At 39.8% G+C, this 24,800-nt stretch overlaps 2 protein-coding genes and 1 long non-coding RNA gene across 6 annotated transcripts in view; 1 reads left to right on the top strand and 2 right to left on the bottom strand.

Annotated features, from left to right (window-relative positions):
• Window positions 1–2,818, top strand: part of LOC117938479 (ubiquitin carboxyl-terminal hydrolase 15-like) — a 20,926-nt gene extending 18,108 nt beyond the window's left edge. For all 4 annotated transcript variants that reach the window (XM_034863110.1, XM_034863111.1, XM_034863112.1 and 1 more), the window contains one exon: window positions 846–2,818. In XM_034863110.1, the coding sequence (XP_034719001.1) occupies window positions 846–1,199 (354 nt within the window). In that variant the 3' untranslated portion in view covers window positions 1,200–2,818. The remainder of the gene's footprint in view (window positions 1–845) is intronic.
• LOC117938482 overlaps window positions 1–11,314 on the bottom strand; it is a 24,041-nt gene extending 12,727 nt beyond the window's left edge. Inside the window, exon 1 of the long non-coding RNA XR_004655406.1 lies at window positions 8,383–11,314. This is a non-coding gene — a long non-coding RNA (uncharacterized LOC117938482). The remainder of the gene's footprint in view (window positions 1–8,382) is intronic.
• Window positions 11,315–12,287: 973 nt separating this feature from the next.
• Window positions 12,288–24,800, bottom strand: part of LOC117938930 (protein phosphatase 1H-like) — a 20,305-nt gene continuing 7,792 nt past the window's right edge. The window contains exons 3-10 of the mRNA XM_034863910.1: window positions 24,153–24,524; window positions 22,093–22,205; window positions 21,119–21,203; window positions 19,992–20,110; window positions 17,973–18,036; window positions 16,988–17,095; window positions 14,045–14,196; window positions 12,288–12,958 (exon numbers count right to left, since the gene is read on the bottom strand). Coding sequence (XP_034719801.1) covers window positions 12,811–12,958; window positions 14,045–14,196; window positions 16,988–17,095; window positions 17,973–18,036; window positions 19,992–20,110; window positions 21,119–21,203; window positions 22,093–22,205; window positions 24,153–24,524 — 1,161 coding nt within the window. The 3' untranslated portion in view covers window positions 12,288–12,810. The remainder of the gene's footprint in view (window positions 12,959–14,044; window positions 14,197–16,987; window positions 17,096–17,972; window positions 18,037–19,991; window positions 20,111–21,118; window positions 21,204–22,092; window positions 22,206–24,152; window positions 24,525–24,800) is intronic.

Raw genomic sequence — 24,800 nt, forward strand, 5'->3', positions numbered from 1 at the left:
GGGGTGTTGACAAAGTTTGTATGGGGCTTTTACACCTTACTACCCACTGACTATTACAACGGACTGACAGTACATCAGTTTGTCAGGTTCACACAGCCCAGTAACAGCTACTTCTTTTTAAATGACTTACACCTACTGCTGATCAAGTCCATAGATTCTTAAGGAAATCTTGCGCCTTTTATTTATTTATTTAATTCATTGGCAGGTTTGTCTGTGTGGACATGATTATGACATGACAATAAGAAAGCAGATGAGGATAAAAGGACACGGCAGCTGAGATTATATTCTTTATTGTAAACCGATCCAATGAACAGACCTAAGCTAACAACGTGTTAGTCTATCTCACAATACATTCGCCTTCAGCAGAGTCACTAATGTGTGTGTTTTATTAGTTTTTGGACAACAATGGAGCTTTATGACACAGAGGAAGAAACAACTGTATATTGGGTTTGTTAGTATGATCAACTCCTTTTTGTTTTGTTTTGATATTTTCATAGAAACAATATGAAAAGTATAGAATATCGCCAGACCAATCCTTCAACTTTTCCTTGACGGACAGATGAGTTGTCTTTTGTTCAACCAATTAGAATTAAGGAGGTATTCCTATAGTAGGTTTGTCTTGGGAAGAATATCCACAAACAGCGAGCCCTTGGGGCAGGCTGTAATTAATGCTGCAACCCTTTATCAAAGGATAAAGAATTGCATGGTCATGTTTTTAGAATTTAGAATGCAAAATGTAAAGTGTTGATGCAAGACAAAAAGGGAGTCCTGTATGAAAACAAAGCCACAGCAGTGAGTTCTTTGTGTAGCTGGCTAACTTTGTTACTCGCCTGTCTTTCTTTCAGTCCAAAGCAGGCTACGTGCTTTTCTATCAGCGCCAGGACACGGTGAAGGGCACCGGCTACTTCGCTCTCGACCACGAGGAAGACGAAGAGGAGGAGGACGATGAGGAGGAAGGAGAAGATGTGGAGAACGGCGGCCAGGAGAGACCGGAGAGTCAGACCGCCTCTTCTGCTCAGGGCTCGTCCGCCGCCGGTGCCGCCGCCATCGCCTCCGGCTCCGCCGCAGCTCAGAGTGACGAGGAGGACCTGAACGAGAACCGGCGCAGGAAGAACGACAACGAGCAGGGCGATGAAGAGGAGGAGGAGGCGGAAGAGGAGCGGGCGCCCATTCGAGACGTCAACATGAAAACCAACTGAGGCAAAACGAGGACATAAATAAACGGAGAGAGAGAGAGAGACTAGGATCTTTCCATCCAAAGCCATATGGACACACAGCATGGCAGCGGGCGCCACCAGTCCCAACCAGTGGCTCGGACTCAGCCGCTCCACAGGCGGAGCCGCCGCGGGGGGCCGCGGCTGTTAGGTCAGGGAGCTGTCGCGGTACGCAACTCTAAGAAATCAGGGCCCTCCTCTGTGGTTGGATCACTGTGTGTGCGTGTCTGTGTGTGTGTAAGGTATGTGTGTGTCGCCACGTTCATTCGTTTAGGATTTGCTCTTCTGCTCTCTGATAAGAGTGGCTGAATGTGGGACGGGGTTAGAGGCTTCACAGTTGTGCGGTGTAGCGCTCGTAATCGCTCCCTGCTTTGTGTGTTCCTTGGATTTCTTTTTCTTTTATATATATATTTTTGAAAGCAATGCATTGTTGGCATATCATTTTTATTATCATTTAGACCTTGTAAATATTTTAGACACTGAATTATATCAGGTTTTCATGATGCGCTGAAACATTTTGAACTTGCACAATCACCAACCCTCCACCTTTTTTTCTTTTCTTTTTTTTTTATGTATTATTGCCAGACATACTGCAATTGTTTAACAATAACGTCTCTCAGACGGCTTTTCTCACGTCAAAAGCTTAAGAAGCTGCCTTTTATTAAGAGACACGTGTACAGTCTAGACTTAACATAAGAAGTGATTCTCATAATTGGATTTATAAAGTGTCGTACAGCCAAACTGTCCTAGCTTCGTACTGCTGCTGCTGCTACTGCTGTGAGCTTGCATTTTTAGACCGATTTATTAGTGTATCGGCGTGAACCTTCGCGATTCAAGGTCCTGCTGTTGTTGTCCCTCTCTGGTCTCTTCTCTGTTGATGAATTAAATGTCCTAAAACCTATTCTAAAGCAGGATTAAGAAGTTATCCAGCTAACTTAGCAAAATAACTCAACTTTTGCCCATTTGTATTGTGCAAAAACGAAATACTAAAAGCTGTTTCACTTTGACTTAATCGACTCAACATAATGAGCAGGGATTGCAACAAATATCTGTTTAAAAGTTAGCTGGCTGACTCTTAGATCCTACGCCACTAATCTCTTCTTCATCTTTCCCTCTTTAAGTTATACATAGGTGATGCTTTTTCTCTGCTTTCTCCCTCTCTCGCTCTCTGCCCTCTTACCTCTTCATATTCGAGGCACTTTGAGATTAGGAACATCGGTGATTTCGCTGACATCGGATGGGTCATCTCTTGTTGGGATCACTTCGGCCTTAACTCTTGATCTCAGACCGGTCGCCTTTTCTTTGCACATCACCATCACGCCGTCTTTCTCGCCCCTTCTTGCACCAACACTAGTACACGAATGTCCGTATTATTTGCAGCCACGTCATCTCGAACTGTTTCTTTAAACCCACAAGAGGGCCAGAATGTACGCTGAATGGAATGAGCACTGACGTATTTGGCTGAAACATTTTAAGTTTTATTTTTTATTTTCCATGGCTCCCTTTCTTGATTTGGTTGAATGTGATGGTAAAGGGTTCTTGGTCTTTGGTAACAGCTGTATGAATTGATGGGTACTGCTCAATGCATCCCTTTCCAGAGAGGGACAAAATGCATCATCGTGGTCCTGAGCTTTGAGGATGGGGAGGGAGGGAGGGGGGGTAGGCGGGGAGGGAGGGGGACAAAACTGAAAACTGTGGGGTGAGTCTGCCTAAAAGGCCAATCAGCTTTTGGAATCATGATGCAGTGAAAAAATATTTTGTGGCAGATTGTTGCAGGATATTCCTCCATCGGTGTAACTCATGATGAAACTATTCTCCATGGTGGAGTGTTATGTTTACTTTTTCTACCTGTTCTTCCATTGTAAACAGCATAAGCGTACCTGTTGTTGCCTCAGAATATTAGATGCGTTGCCATGCCTTTACGAGCATCTCTGTGCTTTGACTTCAGTTGGCTCCATTGCCTCGGCGCTGCCTTGCTTTTTGGGGCGACTCACCCCCGTCCTGACTGAGTGAGATGTGATTGCTACTATAGGCTTATACAATACTGTACATAAGAGTTCACTCTGTGAGTGCACATTTGATAAAGTTTATTTATTTATATGTAAGCATTTAATAATAAACAATATATTTAAAACCTTGACAGGGGGGGGGGGGGTGGTTTAAGTCCACACGTACACACTAGTTTGCAAAGTCTTGCCTGTGCTCTTGTCAGGAAGGGGATATTTAAAAAAAGGATGGTTCTGTTTTGGGACATTTTTTTTGTAAAAATAATCCAGACATCCTTGCATGACGACATAACGGGGTTTCCAGGTTTGACTGCACTTGAGTTCACTTGGGTTTACAATTGAAATGTGCATGTGTATTTATACACAATCTTCAATAAAGTTGTGTAAAGCTTCCTATGGGTCCTCCCCTGGTTTTCTTCACTGTGTACTGCAGCGCCTCTGTGTAAGTGTGTGGTTTTTATGTGTGTGTGTGTACACACGGAGTGTGAAATGTAACTTCCCCACTGGGGATCAATAAATAGTATAAATTATTACAAATTATTTATTTATTTTTTTACATTCACATCAAAGGCCCTGCAATGTTATACTGTGTATTTTTCATAACTGATAAAAGGCACACTTTCCTAACAATTTTAGGGAAATAATTAAACAGATGTATTTTTTTTAATACAAAGCACATCTTGGTCACAGCAGGAAGTAACAATCCCTTCGTCTCTCTATAAAGAAGCCCTCTGAATCATGTCTGGGTTGTTCATTTTCGTTTTTGTAGGAAATAAATATAAGCCTTACATCATTATTATCCGCACTCTCCTCTCAGTGTGTATCTATGAGGGGGAACACCGTGTTCTCTCCGGTTTCTGACGGGGTCTCTCATCCTTCTAACCAATAGGAAGGAGGAGAAGAACGAGCGGCTTAAGGCAGAGGGGGGGATCACTCACCTTCAAAAAACCGAAACCAAATTTACTCAGTCAAAGAAAATGCCCAGACCTAAATGCTGATGTGGAGCAGGGAAAAATACAATGAATTTAAAACGTAATCATTATTAACATTATTTAAACATCCCAAACACCTGTAGATACTAAAAGCGTAATTGAAACAATGAATAAAATGAAAGCTTAATCGGTGTTATCTTCCATAACAGTTGTTGACATTGCGGAACATTTTCACCTCGCTGTATCTGTCTATATAAAAAACATTTTTAGAAATATATATGCCACATATTACTCCTGTTTGAACATGATTTCATTCATCAGACACCATTTATCAGCTGGTGAAAAATAAGCTATTTCAGTGAAAGTATATTTTGTTATCCATGTTATATATTATTATACATAATTGTCATATATAACATGTTGAAACTGGTCTTCTTTTAGTTCATTCTTGTATGGTTTTAATTTCACATACAGTACAATTTAACTATGTTCCAACCAATGTCCTCTGTTCCAGAAAAAAGAGCTTTGCCACTGTGGAAAGTTGAATAAAAGTTGAGTTTACCAGTGAAAATAACTAGTTTGACATCAACAAGCTGATTAGTACACAGGTAATGTATAGGGACCAACATACACTTTAGTATCTCTTGCATTGATTCGCTGCTTCATCCTGTTGAAGACGTGTGCTCTTTTGAATGCATCCAGCCGATGGCGCACTCTGACTACAGCTGTTTGTGTTTGAAAAAAACCCGTCAGAGTGAGACCTCTTCGTTTTTTTTCCATTTCGTTTATTTTTATCCACGCCGCTCCTCCAAATCCACTCATTTTCCACACGTAGCTGACATGCGGCATTTGCGGAGAGATGGGCAATAGAAAATGTTTTTTTGCTCGGGATGTGGATTTGTACACGTTTTGGTCTTTTGAACCGAGTGGGTTTGATTGCGGGACAACTTCCCTGCCCGACGCAGGGACAAACACAGACAACAATAGATTATAAAACAATCTGCTGCAGTTCAGCTGCAAGGTGAACGACTGGATGATGAGGTGGAATTTCTGCATTTTCTTTCCACATCCAACAAAATCCCGGTAATATTTATTTGGAGTTTATTGTGACTTTTTTTTTTGTTAATCTACTTAAACTCGTGTGCTTCAATTCGCCAACAACAGACTGTAATAACCATTGTTTTTTCACTTTGTTAAAATGATGTGTTTTTGTTAAGCGTAGTGCAATGTTTTTGATGTTTAAAGATGAATGTAGTGCCGATCATAAATTGTGTTTTTCGTTAGGCTCATTCATGTTATGCGGACTATATTTTAATTTCATTATTTAAAAAACTACATTTATACCACATGCCTTTTTTTGTAGTGTGGTAAAGCGACGCATGTCGGTTGCGTGCCGCTCAGAAAATCCACGGACAGCCCCGCCGTCCTGCCCGCCATATGCCTTTTCCACCGAGGTCATCCGAGGAGAGCAGTGGGTGCAGGAAATATGGGAAAGGTACTGGAGGTTTTTTTTTCTTTTCTGTCTTTGGGTGGGGTTTTTGCCTCGCTTTATTGCGGCCACGTTTTGCGCGCACGCCATTTTTGCCGTGCGCTTTTACGCACAGCGACACTGACTGAACGGAGGAGTGATGAAGACAAAAGAAAAGGCAAAGAGCACCGGGGGCCAAGCGCTGGCTGAGGTAGTAGTTTGTGCTGTTGGTCGGGTTGTCATATTACCCCTATGTGGAGATGACTGCGCAATCTACTGCCTTGCTGGCGCTGGTGACTTGCGTCAGAGGAGACAAACGGATCCAACTGAATGACTGAGCTCATGGTGTAGTTGGTAAACAGAATACATTAAACCGAGATGGTTATACCTTCAAAATAATTACCTCTCCATTGTTGTGCGTAAATTATCAGAAGGTGATAAAATAAAGTGATTTTAAGGGTATGTACCACGTGCGGCTGTGTTTCTTTTCTCCAATTAATAATGTATTAGCCAACGAAAGTCAGGATGTGTATCCAGAAGTCAAAGAAACTGAATTGAGTTCTTATCTAGATTGTTTTTTTGGAATTTAGAGAATTAACATATAAATGCTATCCAATGCACTGGAATTCACCTTTGGGCTAGTATAAAATATAATATATGATATAGGGACTGTACGGAAATTACTTGGTAAGTTCCGGAGAGTTTACACCTTTACTTTAAAATGCATCTTAACAGAAAGCAGCAAACTGTGTCAAAAAAACAATAAAGTGACATTGAAAGCTCTTCAAAATAAAAAAACAATGGTGGGAATATTTTATAAAATGGATGCATTATTATTGTATTTGTCATAATTTAATCAATTGCTAATCCCATTGAGTTAGGGTTAGTTGATTACTTCATTAACATACACCATCTTAAAGTGCACTTTTAGGGGAAACAATAGTGTTAAATTACTAAGATAATGTGGATGCATGTAGCAATTTTTCCAAAATTAATGTCCAGCCTCCCTCCTCACGCCAGTCATTGTCACTTAGGAGTCACATGATTTTATATAAAGTCACTCCTGAAATGTTATTAACCTTTTTTAGGTGGCCTTAGTAGTAAATAAACCTGGTTGTACCAGTTAGTACTAGTAATGTGGAAATTCGCTTGTTTCTTTTTGCGATTTGGGTTAATGGCTTTTACCAATCTTAACATCATTATTTAGAATTGCGTTGGTATAAGTGTGAACATTCAGTAAGTCCACATTATACTGTAAACATCGACCCTCGGTATGTCTTGTACAATGATTTGGTGGTTTTAGTGAGCACTCTGTAGTTCCTCTAATTAATCCCTCTGCTGTCTGCTCACAAAGTGTAACCAGTCGTTTGGAGGCCCGTTGACCCTGTCTGTTAGTTTTTCCCCAGTGAGAACTGAGGGAACAGAAATAGCTACAATTTTGATTAGCTCCCCCCAACCCTCCACACCCCCTTTAACCCTCTGAGTTTAATGCTGCTATGTTATTTTGATTTCCATTTTTTAATATATGTAGCAATGGAAGTAACAGTCAGGATGTGCAACATTGCAGATACCGGCTGCCCAAAAACACCAAAGAAGAAGACGACAGTCAGGTAGTCAGCGTCGGATTGGACAACACACAAAACACAACATTACAACAACAAGTAAAACTTTACCCTTTATCACACCAAAATATGAATAAATAACCATTTAGTTGTGGATATATCATTCTGGATTTATTATGCAAAGTCTTTGAAAAGACAATGCAGTTCCAGGCTAGATGACAAAAGCTTCTGGAAGGTCTAGGATCATGCAGAAGCCCCCGTTAGCTTTCATGGTAAAGAATTGGACCAATGCTAGCTTGAATTGATCAAGAGATATTATATGACATAAATGGCAAAATTGGATGTCTTATACAACATTGTCAGCCCCAGGGGGTTAATGACACAAACCACTTCTACTTTAACATTTATTTATTTTTTGATTTCAGTTCTGGGAAAGAAACACTGAAGGCAAACATTGCTTTTTTCCCCTCCAAAGTCAGAGTTGCACAAGGAAACATTAAAAATATTTGTTTTTGACTTCATAAGTTATATTTTTGTTATACAAAATGTACATTTCACATTCACAAACGGAGAAGTTAGGGTAGCACAATGGTCACTTTAAAATGGTTCCCCATTGGACTTCAGTCTTCCTCTGCTACAGAAAAAAAACACCCAGGTGCTCTTCTCATTTTCCCATTACAAACCTTATAGTCTAAAGGTAGAAAAAACAACAGCATTGAATACTTTTACAATACAGCAACTTCAAAAAGGGAAACCTACAGTTGGGCTGAATGGACAAGGCAAACTTTCAAGAGCTTCCTCTCTCATGTATTTAAAAATGTAGTGGAACTAATGAACCACCCTGGAGGACTCCCCACCTTAAGAAAATCACTTTTAACAGCTTGTCCACTTTAACTACACATGATAATTGAACCTGAGTTGATGTGCAGCAGTTGGGTTGTACGGTAGGATGACAAAAATAAATCATATATTCATTCTTTGACATTCATCTAAGAGAAAAAGGCTTAATGAAGGGTATAAGGATGACAATTCAACACATATTCTGACGCCCTCCCATTCAGACAGTGTCTTAACATGTTTACAGTTCAAAAACATTCACTCTCTATGTCGGATTAAGTCTGGATGTTTGGAACCGCTCTGTTGAACTGGGACGCATGCTAAGACAATGTTTAGGTTGCGTCAGGACAGATTAGACTCAACAAATTACAAAAAAAAAACTTGGTAACTGTCAAATAGCTTATATGATGGAATTACAGATGCACAGCAAATTATTACATTACAATACAGAATTAAAAAAAAAAGAAATTCATGGACTGTACAGGAGGAAAAGTGCACTACATGAACTTCATGCAAATGTAAATGGCTGCTGCTTTGAGGAATGTTGATAACTGTCAACTGCAAAAAAGTCAAAGCTAAGATGATAAATAGCACATGCTACACAATCGCACATATCATGTGATGTAAAACAAATGTTCAACATTTCAGGAAATGTGCTTTGCCAGAAAGTAAGGTAGTCTATGTCTCAACATCTCAAACTATTCCTTTAACAATGACTTCCTCCTCCTGGTACTGCACAACTTCTAAATTATTTTCTTTGGGTTCAGTCAGTCAAAATCGCCTTATGAAATAAGGAGACATTTACAGTCAGGCCTAAAGTAAACGAGCACAACTCCAAAACTCTACATATCCACTATTAATTTAAAATAAAAATCATAAAACTAAACTATGACTGTTTATTTTGTCAGTCAAGAACATAAAAAACGCAGTTGGTTTTAATTGTACTTTGTCAATAATTTGTTTTCTCAGCCTTGGATCAAATTTTTTAAAAAAGAGCTTTTTTTAATTGATTTTCTAAAGTCTGAAGTTTCTACTTCACCTTCTTGTCGTCTGCCTCTCAACCTAGTGTGGCTGGCAGAGGAGTGGAGCCTGTATGAATGCAGAATAATAATGCAGGGATGAAAAAAAAATTTACGTACATCCGTTTCTGAGGCTGTGACACTGTTTTCAGACAAGCAGAACTCTATGATCGCTTTTCTATCTCAAGTTCAAGTGCAAAAATGTGGTTGTGTGTCTTTCCATTAGCATTAGGGTTTAATTCCCTTCCTTCACAACAAATCATACCCTTAGCTCTTATGCTAAATGTTCAGGATGCTAACAACTCTAACGGAACCACAACCTTAGAAATAATGCATGGAGTGTGCACATTCAGAAACTAACTAACCACTTTGATCCATTACAGAAATACAAATTCAATCAATATACTAAATAGCGGTGTAAACCATTGCACCGTTGCTCATATTCCCAGGCGTAGTACAATATGCTACTGCATGCAATGAACCACAGTAAATTACTACATACAAAATCAGGATAGTGTTTCTCCCAAACTTATGCCTCAAAAGACAAATGTATCCAAAGCTTATGAAACATGCAAAACACGTTAAAGCAAAAGAAAAGTTCAGTTTCTTTGTGTCAAACATTTGTTCTGATTGACTTTGATTGTATAGCATGCTTTTGCTTTTTTAAATTTTTTTATTAGAATTATAATTTTAATTCAATCCTCCCTGCTACAGGGAATATTTGCATCTTCATCATTTCATATATCATAGCTACTTGGTTAAATGATGTGGTTTAAAGTGCGATCAGAAGTCATTATCTAACGTTTAGCAATTGTCATTTATTTTTCTGTTAAAACTGAGGCATTTAGCAAAGTGTGAAAGAGATTTCTTAAAAAACTAAATATCCACACAGTGTACAAGTGTATACAATATTGACTTAAAAAAAGAATTGGTGGACATTTTGGGAAACAAGCATATTTGCTTTCTTGCTGAGAGTTACGTAAGAACATTGATGCCACCCCCACTTTTGTACACTAAATAAGAAGCTAGCTACACCTAGGTGACCGTTCGCTTAGCAGCTTAAATACAGTAAGCAGCAGGAAACGTTAGCTTGGCTCTGTGCAAAGGCGCCTACCAGGACCTGGAAAGTTCACAAGTGACCATGTGTGGTGCAAATAACCCCTATTTCCCCCTGCTACGGGTCTTTAGATAAGCTAAGGGTCTACTAACGGACAAAAATGAGAGTGGTATCGATGTTCTCATCTAATCCCCCAAAAATTTGTATCTTTCCCTAAATGTTGAAGCATGAACATTTCACGTTCGCGAAACAACCAGCCAAGTTATAACATCATAACCACTAGAGCCCGACGGATATTATTGGCTGATATTAGGCATTTCCCAATCTATTTGTATACGCATTTATAATGGCCGAAAATAAAAATTCATCAAAATCATTTTTAATGACAAATAAATGATTCTGATGAATGATTATTTAAATAAAAAAACAAACGGTCAACCATGTTTTGAATGTGCCGTTGGATAGTTTGTCCACCAAAGGGCGCTCTACAACGTCCCTGTTGGCAACACATTTTTTTTTTAATGTGTTTTTGTTCAAAGGACTAAGTTTCATACCTTAAGTTAGTATTTTTTATACATTTTATTTATCAAACATTTAATATATTTTGATGTTCCTCTGTTCTGTTGTGACAATAAAATAAATTATCATCATTTTTGTGATAACTCTTAAATAACTACAAATAACTAATGCTTGGGAAATCTGTTTATGTTCTGTAACGTAAACATTTTTTTTTACATATATATTGGCCGATATATTGTCAAAATCAGATTTTTAAATAACCAAATATTTGTATCGGTCGGGCTCTAATAACCACAAATGTTAATCACCAACTAGTCTATATCCAACGTTCCGCTTCCGGGATTGCTCCGTTGCAGACGGAAAGCCAACAAGATTTCACTCATTTAGGCCGGATGTCCGTTGCCTCGGGCTTTCTTTGTGTTGACATTATAAACTCCGGTGGATGAGGACTGTGGTTAACTGCTCCTCAGATCTCTGCAGGGTTAATCCAAACAGCTAGCTAGACTATCCGTCCAATCAGAGTTTTCGGCTGCACGAGTAAAACAACCTTTGAACGTTCCACCAAAACAGGTTCCTTCTCAATGGTGCCTTCTTCGAGGCACCATTGTTCTGTCTGGTGTTTAGTGCCGCCCAAGATCATTGTGATTGGTTTATAGAAATGCCAATAAACCGGAGCATGTTTTTCTCCCATCCTGGAAATGCTGTGCCCTGTCTGGCAATAATAGACTAATCACCAACTAAACAAAGTAATTAAATAAATAACAGATTGATTTTAAGTGTTAATATTCCATATCCGATTAAATGACTTAACTGACTGAACATCTTTTTCTGATGTTAAATGATGCAAATTTTCATTTTAAACTTAAAAAAAAAAATAAACCAGATCATACTAAGAGCTTTCACTTTACAGTAAAACTGAATTGCCTTGCTACTGTGAGACGGTTAACTTCATGTCCTTGTAGGGCTGGGCAATATCTCGATGTTGTATTGATATTGCAATATGAGACTAGATATCGTCTCAGATTTTGGATACATTGTAATAATGTAATGTGTTGTCTTTGCCTGGTTTTACAGGCTGCATTACAGTAAAGAGATACCTTTTTCTAAACTTACCAGACTGTTCTAGCTGTTCTATTTTTTACCTTAACTGTCTGTTAAAACCACCTATTTACCTTTAGTCATTATCATCTCTAGAGAATATTTATCAAAAATATCATTGCGTAAATAACATTTTGTTAAAGCACCAATAGCCAACCATACAATAGGTCGCAATATCGACATCCAGGTATTTGGTCACAATAAGAATATTGTGACATTTGATTTTCACTATATTGCCCAGCCCTAGGTCCTTGACTTTTTCTTTTCTTCATTTACATTCTTAAAAACCTGACTGATTGCATGTGAAACACTCTCCCAAAGTTCCATGAGACAAAAGATTTCCAGGGCTGTTACATACTGAAAGTCTTTGAAATGACAACAAGATGCTCAGACTGGGAACAGCAACGTGGTTTTGAGCCAAAATCTCATCGCTGCAATCAGTCTGTGATCTGAAAAGCATCTGGAAGCAGTTCTCCAGAAAGTGAATCCTCCACAGCCACACTGTGGCGAAACACAAACCGCAGCTGATCAGTCAGCTCGTCCATGAGCACGAGACAAAGGAATTTTTGTTTTTTTATAAACAAGTCGACTGTACATCATAGAAGACAGTAGGACTGAAAGATAGTGAAGAAGATGGGCCATGTACAGCACTGCAAGAGCGAAGGAAAGAAAAGAGGTATTTTCGCCGCTTTGTAAGAGCATTCGTCTATTTCTGCTTTCACATCTCTCCAGAAGTTCAGTTTAAACAGGCCAAATTATTTCTGCCAATTTGGATTCATGACACAAACTCATCAAATAACAATGTGTCTACATTTTCATGTTTTTCAGACATTTGAGGTATTAAAAAAAATAAACTAACAAATCAGAGCTGAGTGTACTGTTCCCCGAGCAGCCAACGTGGACTCCTTCGGAGATATGAACCACCGACAACTCTAGATAGCCAAACATAGTGGTATATCCTTGGTCTAAGGAAGAAAAACAAATGTGCAAATGGCACTGAGGAAACTGAAGGGGAATTCTCAGTCCAAATTAATCCTGTTGGTTTAAGAGCCTACATGCCCTCCAGGTCCTTGAACTGTAACATCTCCGTGGGGCTCCTCAGGGCTGACGGTTGCCGTACATCAGCGGTATGATGAAGGCCGAGATGTCATCTCCGGAGCCCAGGCGCTCATTGGTGATCCTCCAGCCTCTGTCCCTCAGCACGCCACGCGCTCGCATCACCAGGTCTTGTGCTGCCATTGTATACCTGGACAAACAACACAAAAGTCTTGAATCCACAGTATGTAGTGCTTAAAGCGAAAAAAAAAAATCCTGAGACTGAAACTTTTTTTTTGGAAGGGGGGATCCTGCAGTGTAATGTTTCGACATGCCCTCATTAAAGTTAATTTGACTGGCAAAACATTTAAAGTCCTTCTTACATTGCACAATAATAAAAGTCCTAATTTTTAAGAATTAAAACATTTTGGATACATTTTTAATTCTTCCAACCATACAGTATATTAAATTAAGAGTCAATGTGGCTTTTCATATTGCAATTATATAATAACCCTACATTGAATCATTGTAAAAAATAAACTTTCTAGATGTTATGTTTTTACTTCGGCAAGGTCATCATCAAAAAAGCAAATTAGTACATTCCAGATTTTGTCCATGTTGATATAAGTTTCTTCATCTCCTTTTTTTTTCCTTTTTTAAACTTTGCTTTTTTTTTAGCTTTTCATACAGCTAGACGTCTAAACTCTGGGAAAAGGCCGTTATGTTTCCAAACAGACAGCTTTGTCAAGGCAGTTTGGGCTTTAGATACATTTTACACAGCGGCCATTGTTAATAAAAATCGTGTTCTGATACTAATGTGTTGTTTTTAACACAAACACGGTAGGTCAGCGAAGGCACAGTCGCAGCGGAAGCCGTCGATGCTGTAACGTTCTTGTATGACAGAGTGCACGGAACGAAGCTTTGTGACTAGCGTCTAATGACTAGCAAGCCCTTTCTGCTGCTGTACAGTGAGTATCTTCCTTGAATATACGCTGCAGCCGGGTGCTCCAAGTGCTCCTTTTCCTCTTGTCCTATTCATGCCCACCACCATTTATTTTTCATTCCCTTCTCATGTAAAGTTGTATCTACATTTTTTTTAGCCGCGTTACCACAGAGACCACACACCGCACTCTTGCTTTTCACCAAGGACCCTTTAGACTTTACAAAAAGGAGAAGATATTGGACCTCATCTGCAGTGGTGAGACTTTCTCTTTTTGACTTTAATTGCAGATTTATTATATTAAAAAGCAGCGAACTTGTAATTAAAAAAAAAAGGAAAGAAAGGAAAGCTGCCAACCTGTGTAAGTCATCGGGGTCACAGTTGGCTAGGAATGTAGTGACGGCTTCGGCTACTTCCTGGTTTGAGAGAACATCCCAGAGACCGTCGGTTCCCATTACCAGAACATCATCAGCCCCATGTTCGAACTGCTGCAGGTTATATACCTTAACCTGAATGCCCAGACACAACACAGGAAGGATTTCATTAAAAAAGTACCCACCAAATTATTTTGGTAAACATTATGCCTTAATTTACTTCCTTAATGCAGCAAGAGGGGACTCACACACACAGAACAAAAAAGATATTAAAAAGAGTCTGGATTTCAAATGTTTCTATTAATATATTACAGGGCTTGTATACATATCAGTATGTGTGTGAAAGTGTGCCAAAGCCATTATTGTTCTGGTGTGTTCAATCAAGCCCTAGATGATTGACGAGGTGCACCTGTAGAGGAAGCCACATATAAGGTCATCTTTTACTGAGGAAGGTCCAACCTCCACTGAAACATTTACCCCTTTGCACAGGTTTTCACAGTCTGTACAGCGCTGTAGACATATAAATTTAAAATCCAGACTCTAGTCTGAATCTCTTTTTTTCTTCTCCGTGTGCGAGTCCTCCCTTGCTGCATTATACTTTTCCCCTGACTACTGCGCCAAAGAAGAAGACAAACAAATGGGTTTTTAAGGCGCAGCTCAACCTTTTGTGAACCACTTGACAACAACTGGTCTGGTAGCATCACACATTGGTTATTATCAGATCAGAAACCAAAACAATGACATCGGAACTCAGACTTATAAAGTTCTATCAAAGTGAAAAGTTTGTTTTAAGTGGCTGGCAAGATCAAGTACACTCAGCTGAAGTAGCTCAAGTTTTTTTAAGGGTGAGAGTCCTGTTTGGGAGCGAGAAAGAAAGAGACACAGACAGCTGAGAGGAGTTCAAGTCTTCAATGTGAACCTGGTATGAACTTGGGTATTAATGAATTAAAGATCAAGCAGAGAGCTTTGTGAGGGAAAATGTAAAACTGTGTCAAGACAAACTACATCAGGAGATGAAAGAGCTTTGAAACCAGCACCAGACAGTCAGATAGGTGAGCTTGAGTTCTCCTGCAGCAGAGGACCTTGTTCAGACAGATGCAGATATGACAGGGGTAGATGGAGTGTAACTGACTGATGCTTTTATATAGGGCATAATAATTCATGAGACAAAACAAGGTCAGGAATGGGGCTGAGAAGAACTAGTATGAATGGGGGAAAGAATCACCTGCAACATCTGATCAGGGTTAATGGGTTTAAGAAGATGGATGCTCACCTGGAACAAACGACCAAACGCAGATAAATCCTAACATGAAACACAGGCAAACCACAGACGGAAAATGATATCTACTGTGTTTCTTTATGTGCTTTCACAAGAAAGGACATTATGTCCTGCCAAAGGTACAAGAACTTTTAACCTGCTGTTAAAAGGTATAAATGTTTACTGGATGGCGTTCTTTATTACTGTCTTTGTTGACACACGTTTCTTGGTGTGTTAAAACCACCTGTAGATAATTGTCTTTGTGTGAACCCATTGGCAGGACTGTATTGAGTCACCCGTGTGCACTGCTAGTTTTACTAGTCACCAAAAACAACTTTCGAAAATAACGTATAATAATAATAATTTGAGTGCATAGTCAGAAGTTTTTTTGGTTATTTAAAAGGAAGAAAAATTGTGTTGTGGAAATTTAAAAATGCTCCTTTTCATAACAGCCGGCTGGATGGGCGTGTCAGTGTTTGATTGACAGCAGCTGGCAGGCTGTCGGAGGGCCGCTGTTACACCCAAGCAAATGATAGCATAGGGCCAACCCAAAGCCACCCTTTGTCCCTACTCCCTTAGCCCTACTACTGCGTTTCACATGTTTACATGTAGCGACAGTGATTTCAGTTCTTATTGGGACAGAGGACTGTGACCGTCCAAACTGAGGTTTTTCATCGGCACGCTCAAAAGCGGGTGTTTTGAGAAATCCTTCTGAAATATTAGCAAGAAGGCATAAACAAAAAAAGGAACCCGGCAATTATCTTTGTTAATAATAATTATTATTATTATAATTCATTGATCCCCAGTGGAGAAATTACAATTTATAATTCTGTTTTGTATCACTACACAGTAGTTCTGAAATACACACACATGCTCAGGACCTATTGAGTGGCCTGCCAGGGCTGGATTGGTACCCTGAGTGTGTGTGTGTGTGGGGGGGGGGTACAGTGCCTTGCTCAAGAGCACCTGGCATTGCCCAGGAGGGGAAGTGGTAGGTGGAATATGACACAGTCAAGTCAAAGATACCCCCAAAAGTACATAAAAACTTTGTATAGTGACAAGAACAAATGTAATTCATTGCATCCATCCTTGGTTAGTGGTACATAAAAGTAAGGACCATGAGAGTCCAACTGGACCCAAAGTGACAGTTACATATAGAATAACATGCTGTTTAATTAGCTGCAGCTGGCTATCATTAGATAATTAGCCTGAAAGCCGACAACAGCGGTGCACTTTAGTTTGGTGGCCCATTTAAAAAGTGCAAGAAAGTGAGACGGGTTCATGTTTATAAGTAAGATAAACTGGAGACTTTAGCAGCAAAGATAATGTGGGTTGTTATTCCGTTGCTCCTGTGTTGTGTAGCAGGCTGCTGGCTGAGTAAGTGGAACTGTCCGCTCTGCCTATGACAGAACGCTAATGGTACTGCTTAATGAAAGATTGAATTGGTTGTTTTAAATAATAAGGTCTCCATCTACGTAGACACATGCAGTGCAAAACTAGGCTATGCCATCCTGAAACCGTACCATACAAATATACATTTCTCCGTACACAGGACATGTGATTTACAGAGCAGCTCTGAATGCTGTAGCAGACACACAAAAAATGGAGTTGGACTTTAAGCTTATTTGTGTCGGCATGACTTTGACTATTTGCAGTGTTGGCTCTTACCTCAGGGCAACAGGAAAGGAACGGTTTGATGTAGATGTTGGAGTCATGAACTTTGAGGTCATGGTCACCAAGCCCACGGGTCACCCCAATGGTGGCCAACACTCGTGCCTGTAAAACAAAGACTGGTTTACTTTAGATCTCTTGATGCTTATTCATTTTATACACAGCATTTTTGCCAGAAATTCCGGGGTTTATCAGTTAGTCATTATTATTCTGTCAACAGTCGGATTATCCGAGATTGCAGTTTTTTACTCTGATGGATTTACAAGATATGCGGGCGGTGGTGGAGCTGGTTATTGCTCACAGTAGAGTGTTGCAAAGCAGCTTTTTATTTTGGTGCGTTACATGTAAATGTCTACATTAAATAAACAAATTTTATTTATTTAAATTTATTTTCTATTCCTTTCCAATCCATTAATGATCAAAATCAATTTCAATATTCTTCTCTTTTATCCCTGTGCAAAAACTTGTTTTTGTACAGTCTTTGAATTCAACAGCTTTTCATCAGACAACACTGGTGCTATGTGGTCGTCAGATGCTTTTGTCCGTTATGTCTCTCTTTGCATCAAACAGAATTGATTGAAAACATGAAAACAAACTGACATGACTGAAAATTTGAAGCGTTTTGCGCAATTTATTTTGGTGGAGTGTGGAGGTTTTCTTCTTCTCATCTCAGCCCCTGCTGTCCCAGTGGGGATTAACTTCACTTGTCAAAGAGACTGTCATCTCCCGAGTGGGGTCTGTCTGTGTGTGTGTCAGATGTAGCTACTGGAGTGAAACAGATGGACGGTCTCCTCTCTCTCTTCTAGTGAGGGTATACACTGATACACACACGCGCAGTGTGATACTCGCACATCATAGACCAAGTGTTCGCCCACTCTCTGGGTGGCAGACTGACAACGTTCTGAGTGAGTGATTTTTCTCTGCAGTTCTAAATTCCAGAGTCGATTTACAGAACTTGGAGTAGACACGCACGCGCCCTTACCTTTTTCCCTTCCCCATATATCAGTGGAAACTTGAGATCTTCATCGTTGACGGTCTTGTATGCCCTGTGTTTGAGGAAGGAAAAGGAAAAACAGACCAAGACAGTGAATGAATCGTTTATCTTTCTGTCTAACACATAGTCACACAGAAAAAATAAACACACACTTAAAGGTACTTTTGTGAAGCAATATACATGTATTAATTGCATCGTATTGCCAACGTGTGACTGGATTGTTACATAACTTAATGAACTTTCACGACTTTTCTCTGTTGTCTATGACAAACTGTGGACAGATTTCTATGTAAAGGACTCCAAAGAATGTGACATTTATGCGCACTCGTGAGTGCTTTGACTCTCTTCTGCTCCACAGGTAAACAACAAATAGTTAGCTTGCCTGTCCGATGCGGTCAAATAGCTTGCTAGCTAACATAGCAAAATAGTGTTAAGTGGACAGGGTCGGCTATTTCATCCAGACCCATGGGGCATCTTTAAAGGTGCATGTGCACTCCAGTGAGTTAGGGCAATTTCACACCTGTAGTTTGTTTGCTTTGGTCCAAATCAGTTAGTGAGTTAGTAACCTTGGAGCGAAATTGCCTTTGGTCAGTTTGGTTTGGTTTCACACCAGCGAAAAATCTAAGTGTACCAAATTGCAACAATAAACAAATATAAATTTCCTTTTTTGTTCTTGCTCAACCACTGTTACCAACATATTGTAGGCGGGAAATAAAGCCACTACTACCCTTGTGGATTTTGATTCTGTGTCTCATTTTGGCGTCTCTCTAGATCGCAATACTTTTTTGCCAGTGAAAACTTTAGCAAGAGACAGTGTGGGGGAGGGAATCTTAGAACACACAAGCAAACAACGCAAAAATTAGTTCAGAAGTGCATAAATGGAAGCAGAAGATCTAAAAACACAGTCAGAAATGGAGCTTTGATGTCCATCTGAAAGACTCCACGGCTGACGCTGATGTACTTAAACTAGCTAGATTAGACTTGGCGTCAGCAGTTGGCGGAGAATATTAACAACTTCAAATGGCTTCACATCTGACCAGGGTTTGCTCCGTCTGTCAACATCTTTGGGGTTCAGACTGATTGTTGAACAAAACAAGCCATTCAAAGACATTACCTCGGGCACTGAGAAATTTCGATGGACAGTTCGGCTCTCGAGAAGCTCAATATGAATACTGCCTTGTTCAGGGGCACCTCAGAAGTAGCAACCTCAGAAGCCACAGTATCCATAGGCAGAGTCATAATGCATCTTTTGGCTTTCTAAAATCCCTCAAAATGTTTCTCCAACTGCCTTGGTTTGTGACCCTGGCTGATTGAACATTTTCAAACAACACCCTATCCTTCTGAGATAGGGGCAATGTTTTAAAAATGACTCCAAAATTCTTCCTTGCTTGGATGTGAGGATAAGCAACAAAGGGGCACATCATGGCCGGCACATTTCTACTCCTGATGGGTTGTTTTATTGTGAAATAATCATCACAATACACACAGTACTGTATGTGGCTCTACAGTATGCATCAGTGAGTGAGTGAGAGCAGCAGTAAAAGCAAAATTCTCATTACTGGCTTCCACTGAAGCCACGCTCAAACAGCAGGTTGCTTTGCTAGCCAACAGAACACTGCACATATTGGGCCATCTCTGCTGTATCATTATATCATATCGAGTTAGGCTCAGGGAGCTCCCTCATTAGCTCTCTGCTGGTCTCTGCAGCTCTTGCTGTATAGAAAGCAGCAATAAAAGAGGGAAAGGCAGCGAGAGAAGCAAAGATTGAGACCACGGCACGATCAACTAATGAAATTCTTTTTCAGATTGTGGTTTCATTTAAGGTGGACGCAGCTGGAGAGGAATGTTGCCATCCCCCAAAATTAGCAGTTTTCATTTGACATCATAATTTGACAGCCAACATTCATCTTAAGCACATATTTGGAGGTCTGCCATATTGAAGTGCTTTGTCTACTTAGTGGAAATAGTATGTAAAAGAGATAATAAAAAAGACGGAGGAAGACTTACCATCCATTCATGGTGAAATCTCTGTAGAGCATCCTCTTGCCTACCTCCTTCCTCTGAACTCTCCGAGGAAATTCCAGGTGCGTGAACTCATTTCCTAACAGGTGAGGCTGCATGAAACCCTGGAGAATACAATGATGGTCTTCAAGTCAGTCAAGCAGCTAAATGTGTCGCTGATTTGCAACCAAAGTGATCTTCCATCACTTTGGTTTCTCCATCACTTCACTCTCAAGCCTGATTATAGACTGTAGAGTAAAACATTTTTGACCAATTGTGGCTAAGGCTGTTGTGATTAACACTGGATTGGATTGAGGGATAGACCCCATCCCTTCCTTTTTTTAACATTAAAAATGCCTTAAATGTGCCATAAGTTTGGTTATTAAAGAATTGTACTGAGCAGGATATTTTACAGTTGAAAAATAAACTTCTTATTGCTCTCTAGTGGAAAAAGTATTAAACAGAGAAAGTCTTAAATTAACTCACCTCTCTGGCATTGCTGTATGCAAAATTTCTAATTATTTACTTGCATACATACAGTATACACTAATAGATCAGTGATAATATCAGCTGTGCTAATGGCTCCCACTTTTGCTTAATATATGATATTGTACATAGATATCTGTGTAGGAAATATAGGCAGAACAAAAGCACTTGGTAGTGAACTTTGCTTTCAACTAAAGAGGAAACAAGAGTTTATCCAAACGTCATCTTTGTAATGTATTCATGAAATGAAAAGCAAACCTGGAAGCGTCACTGCTTATTACTACTGACTATAAAAAAGGTCAATCATGGCCAGCTATTTTCAGCTGTTGATTTTCCTTGTTTCACAGCTCTAGGAAATTGAAATTGATGGACTTCAGATGCCTTGCTGATTGGGTTGTTTATTATGTGAACACATGGTGAACACATTGTGGCTAACAGTAAGCACTGATCCTCTGGGCAACTAAATAAACTGACCTGGCTTTGTGTTACTAAACTTATTACATATATTTGTCAAGATTTAGAACACACTTCATTCTAAAGACAATAAAGACTATGTGTTGTACAGCCCTACCCTTTTTAAGAGAATACACATAAACACTCTTTGTATTTCTATATCAAAATGAATGGTACAATGAATGTTTTCTTACCAGGAACTGGAGTCGCTGTCGTTCTGATTCTGGTGTAAACTCTGTCGACATGGGAATGATGTCATTGTTTCTAATAACGATAGCCCTGCAGCGACAAAAAAGTTGGACAAGTAATGTACATGCAACCTTTGCACTGAAAATAATGTCTCTGCCCTGGCGTGTTGTCCCAAACTGGCTCAGGGAGTGTGACAAGGAGGGAGTCCATGCAAGAGATTTACTTGAAAGGTCCCATATTTAAAAAAAGTGAGATTTCCATTTGATCATAAGACAGGTTGAGGTGATATATAAATACTGTCAAAGAATCCAAACAAATTCATGGAAAATGCACACAGCCGTATTCAGAAACGATGTCTTTAAATGAGTGGTCAGGACTTCCATATACCACAACCATACTATATTTATAGGTAGAAGGTGCTGCTACAGTTGCAACGACTAGAGCGCGCGGATGCAGAAGACCCAGAAATGCTGTCCAATCAGAGCAGACTAGACTTTTTTTACGGGGGGTGGGGTGTGTGTGTGTGTGTGTGGGGGTGTGTGTGGGTGGGTGGGGGGCTGCCTATAGACACAGGCGCTAAAACGGAGTGTACAGACACTTTTTTTTTTTTTTAAAGCATGTACACGTTATAGTTATACGTTATAAACCCAAAATAAACCTGAAAGTGAGCATAAAATGGGACCTTTACAACACAATTTATATTTTTAAGATGTAACAGCAAAAAGATGAATGAAGAATGAGCTGTAGAAAGAAAGAGACAGGGCACCAGACCAGCTTTTAAAGCATGGAAAGCTGACTACCCTCCAATGTCAGCCAATTTCCTGCTGAGGTTGGCCAGGACAGTGTCCAAAACAGTAAGAAAGGTGTCACAATGTACTGACATCATATGTTTTGGGGTCCTTCCTTCTACTGCGGTGTGATTATTTCCGCCTGCTTTACATACTCTTTCATTTAGTGGACAGAAGATAGGTATACACACCTGCTATCACCTGCATTCGCAACATATAGTTTTCCTAGCAGGTAAACCACAGTGAGAGCTGTACACCCTCCTGTGATATCATAGACTTGCTTCTCCTTCTCAATCTGGGCATCCTGGTAAAGGAAGAGACAGTTGTCAATCTTTAATGAAGCATCACTTAAGAAGCACAATAGAAAAAAAAGCTTTAAAAACCTCCCACAATCCACCCACATGCAACAGTAAAAGTCAAAAATCCACACTGCAAGCAGCCCACACAGGCACAGGCAAGGCTTAAATACATAGTCACTGCCTTATTCTATTCAATCATAAACATGAAGACACAGATGTAGGGAGAAATAATCAAAAAGGGAGCAAGAAGCAAGACTGAGAAAAAAATCGGATAATGTGCAGGCATCGTTGCAGACTATTGATCGGTTTAACCTGAACCTCTTGTTGACCGCATGTCTGTAAACAAGAATTGTTTGTGCATGTATAATGTTGACAGTGATATGTGAGAGGGCTTGCATATTACCTTCTCATGTCAAGGTTTAAAAGGCTTTATACTGATCGTACATGCACACACTCAGTGTGCTTTTTTAACCCCTCTACTCCATGCTTACTAGGTATTTGTTACGTGTAATTCTGCAATTCACCAGCTACAACAGGGATATAACCACATTTTCTGAAACCCTGCAAACAGAACTCTCTGATGCAGTGATAATCGCCTACCAAGAATGTCCAATCAAGTGGAAGAATGCTTCTTTTTACATTAGGGTGGCGGGTGGCGCCAATCTGGGTACCGCAGCTCAAACAGTGTAGACTGTTTTCCATTGCCATCTAGTGGTAATACTGCATAGACTTTGGTTTCTACCATAGACTGTATATATATTAACGGTCTATGGTTTCTACAGACATTCTCTTCTCAAAGCCATTTAAAAGAATCATACGAAACAAAACAGTGGGAGGGAAATTTAAAAGGTTGGGATTCATTAAGTAACACAAAAAAGTACATTGGCCTCTAGCTGTTTCTTCAATAGCACAGAATTTCAGCTAAGTATCTTTAATAAAAAAAATACATGACTTGAGACACTTTTAGTCAGATGCTGCCTTTGAACCGGAGCAACAGCAATCTGCAGTCTAATGCTTATGTGTGTAGTTAAGTAGCATTTGGCCTGGAGCCATCATTTCATAAGCCAGACGTCAAATTACACTGTAAATAGAGATGCTAAAGATTGTAGTCGGAAAATTAAAAAAAGGTTTGGTTGGTAAATATATGTGTGCCTTTTTGCCCTAAGGTCAGAATATCAGTGTGTGTATAGCATATGTCATATTATGGAAGTAAAAACTAATTCAGCATTTGCTACCAGCTTCTTCTTTTTTTTAATCTGTGCTATTTTGCATTGTCTTAGCTCCTTCACTAACTACATATGTGTAATTCAGGCCTGTGTTTAATGTGTGTGCATCTGTACTAACTACATTTTGTCCATGTCCATAATCCCAATAATCTGTAATTATTTTTGGGATTAATCGCTCCTAGGATGACATATTCTAATGTCTTGTTTGAGTTCTAACCCAACAATATTCAACTGACTATCAGCAAGATCTAAAAAACCAACAGACATTTACATTTGATAAACTGGAACCACTTATTTTTCTTTTGCCGGCTTTGCTTAAAAAATGACTCAAAAGACTAAATGATCATCATATCTGATGCAGATATCTGTATGTAGATTCACATTACAACTTTCAGGTAGTAAATAATTTCCAAAACATGTGACATGTCATAGCAGCCCAAATAACTTAAGGTGTAGTATATTTATTATTATATTGATATAATATTCTCGAAGTGTGGAACTCCGGATTGAGGAGAAAGCGGAACTAGTGCAGGCTCTGAAGATGCTGATAATGAGATGATGACAAGGCAGGTCTGTAACTGAGAGGTCAGACAACTGATCCCCGCAAGAAAATAATGAAATTTTTTTTGCAACCTTTATTAAAATTTCTCTAAATAAGATTCTCAGCCCAAATCATAAATAGTTAATGATGCATGACATGATGGCCTTGCTGCTCCGGTCTCTCACCATCTCCTTGAAGGCGTTCTCTATGGCTCCTATCACAAGGCTCTCATGCTGGATCTTCTTCTCAGTAAAGAAGCGTGGCGGAGGCGGGGTGTTGCTCGGGGAACCTGGTGCACCTGAGGCCCCGCGCAGAGAAGCGGCTCGGGTCAGGGCTCGGTGAGGGCCTGGGGTGTTTCCTTGGAGGTAGGGGTTGTTGTCGGGCTCCTCGCCCAGGACGGTCGGTGGCAAAGAAGCAACGTTACGTAGGATCTCGATGACGGACTGGAGCTGGCAGGCGATGTGGTGCTGCAGTAGGCGGGAGGCGACAACTGCTGCACCTGAGCCAGCGTGGCCATCGAACAAGGCCCAGTAGTGAAACACCAGTCCTTCACTGTCCTGTAGACACATACATCATGCATATTGATTTAATAGCAAGTGGCAACATCATGTAGTTGCACAGAAAACTACACATTCAATCACACAATCCTGATAAAAATGATAAAGGCATTTAACTGTTTTTATATCAATAATGCATATGTTCACACCCACTAATCAGCATCCGACCCACTGTCTGTCTGTCATTGCCAGATCAGACTTTCTGTTATGGTTTGGGGTTTTTGTTGGGGTATTTTTCCTGTTTGGCCTTCCCTGTGTTTTTGTCCCGGTTTTCCC

This window comes from Etheostoma cragini, chromosome 23 (genome assembly GCF_013103735.1).
Source record: "Etheostoma cragini isolate CJK2018 chromosome 23, CSU_Ecrag_1.0, whole genome shotgun sequence".
NCBI classification, from domain to species: Eukaryota; Metazoa; Chordata; class Actinopteri; order Perciformes; family Percidae; genus Etheostoma; species Etheostoma cragini.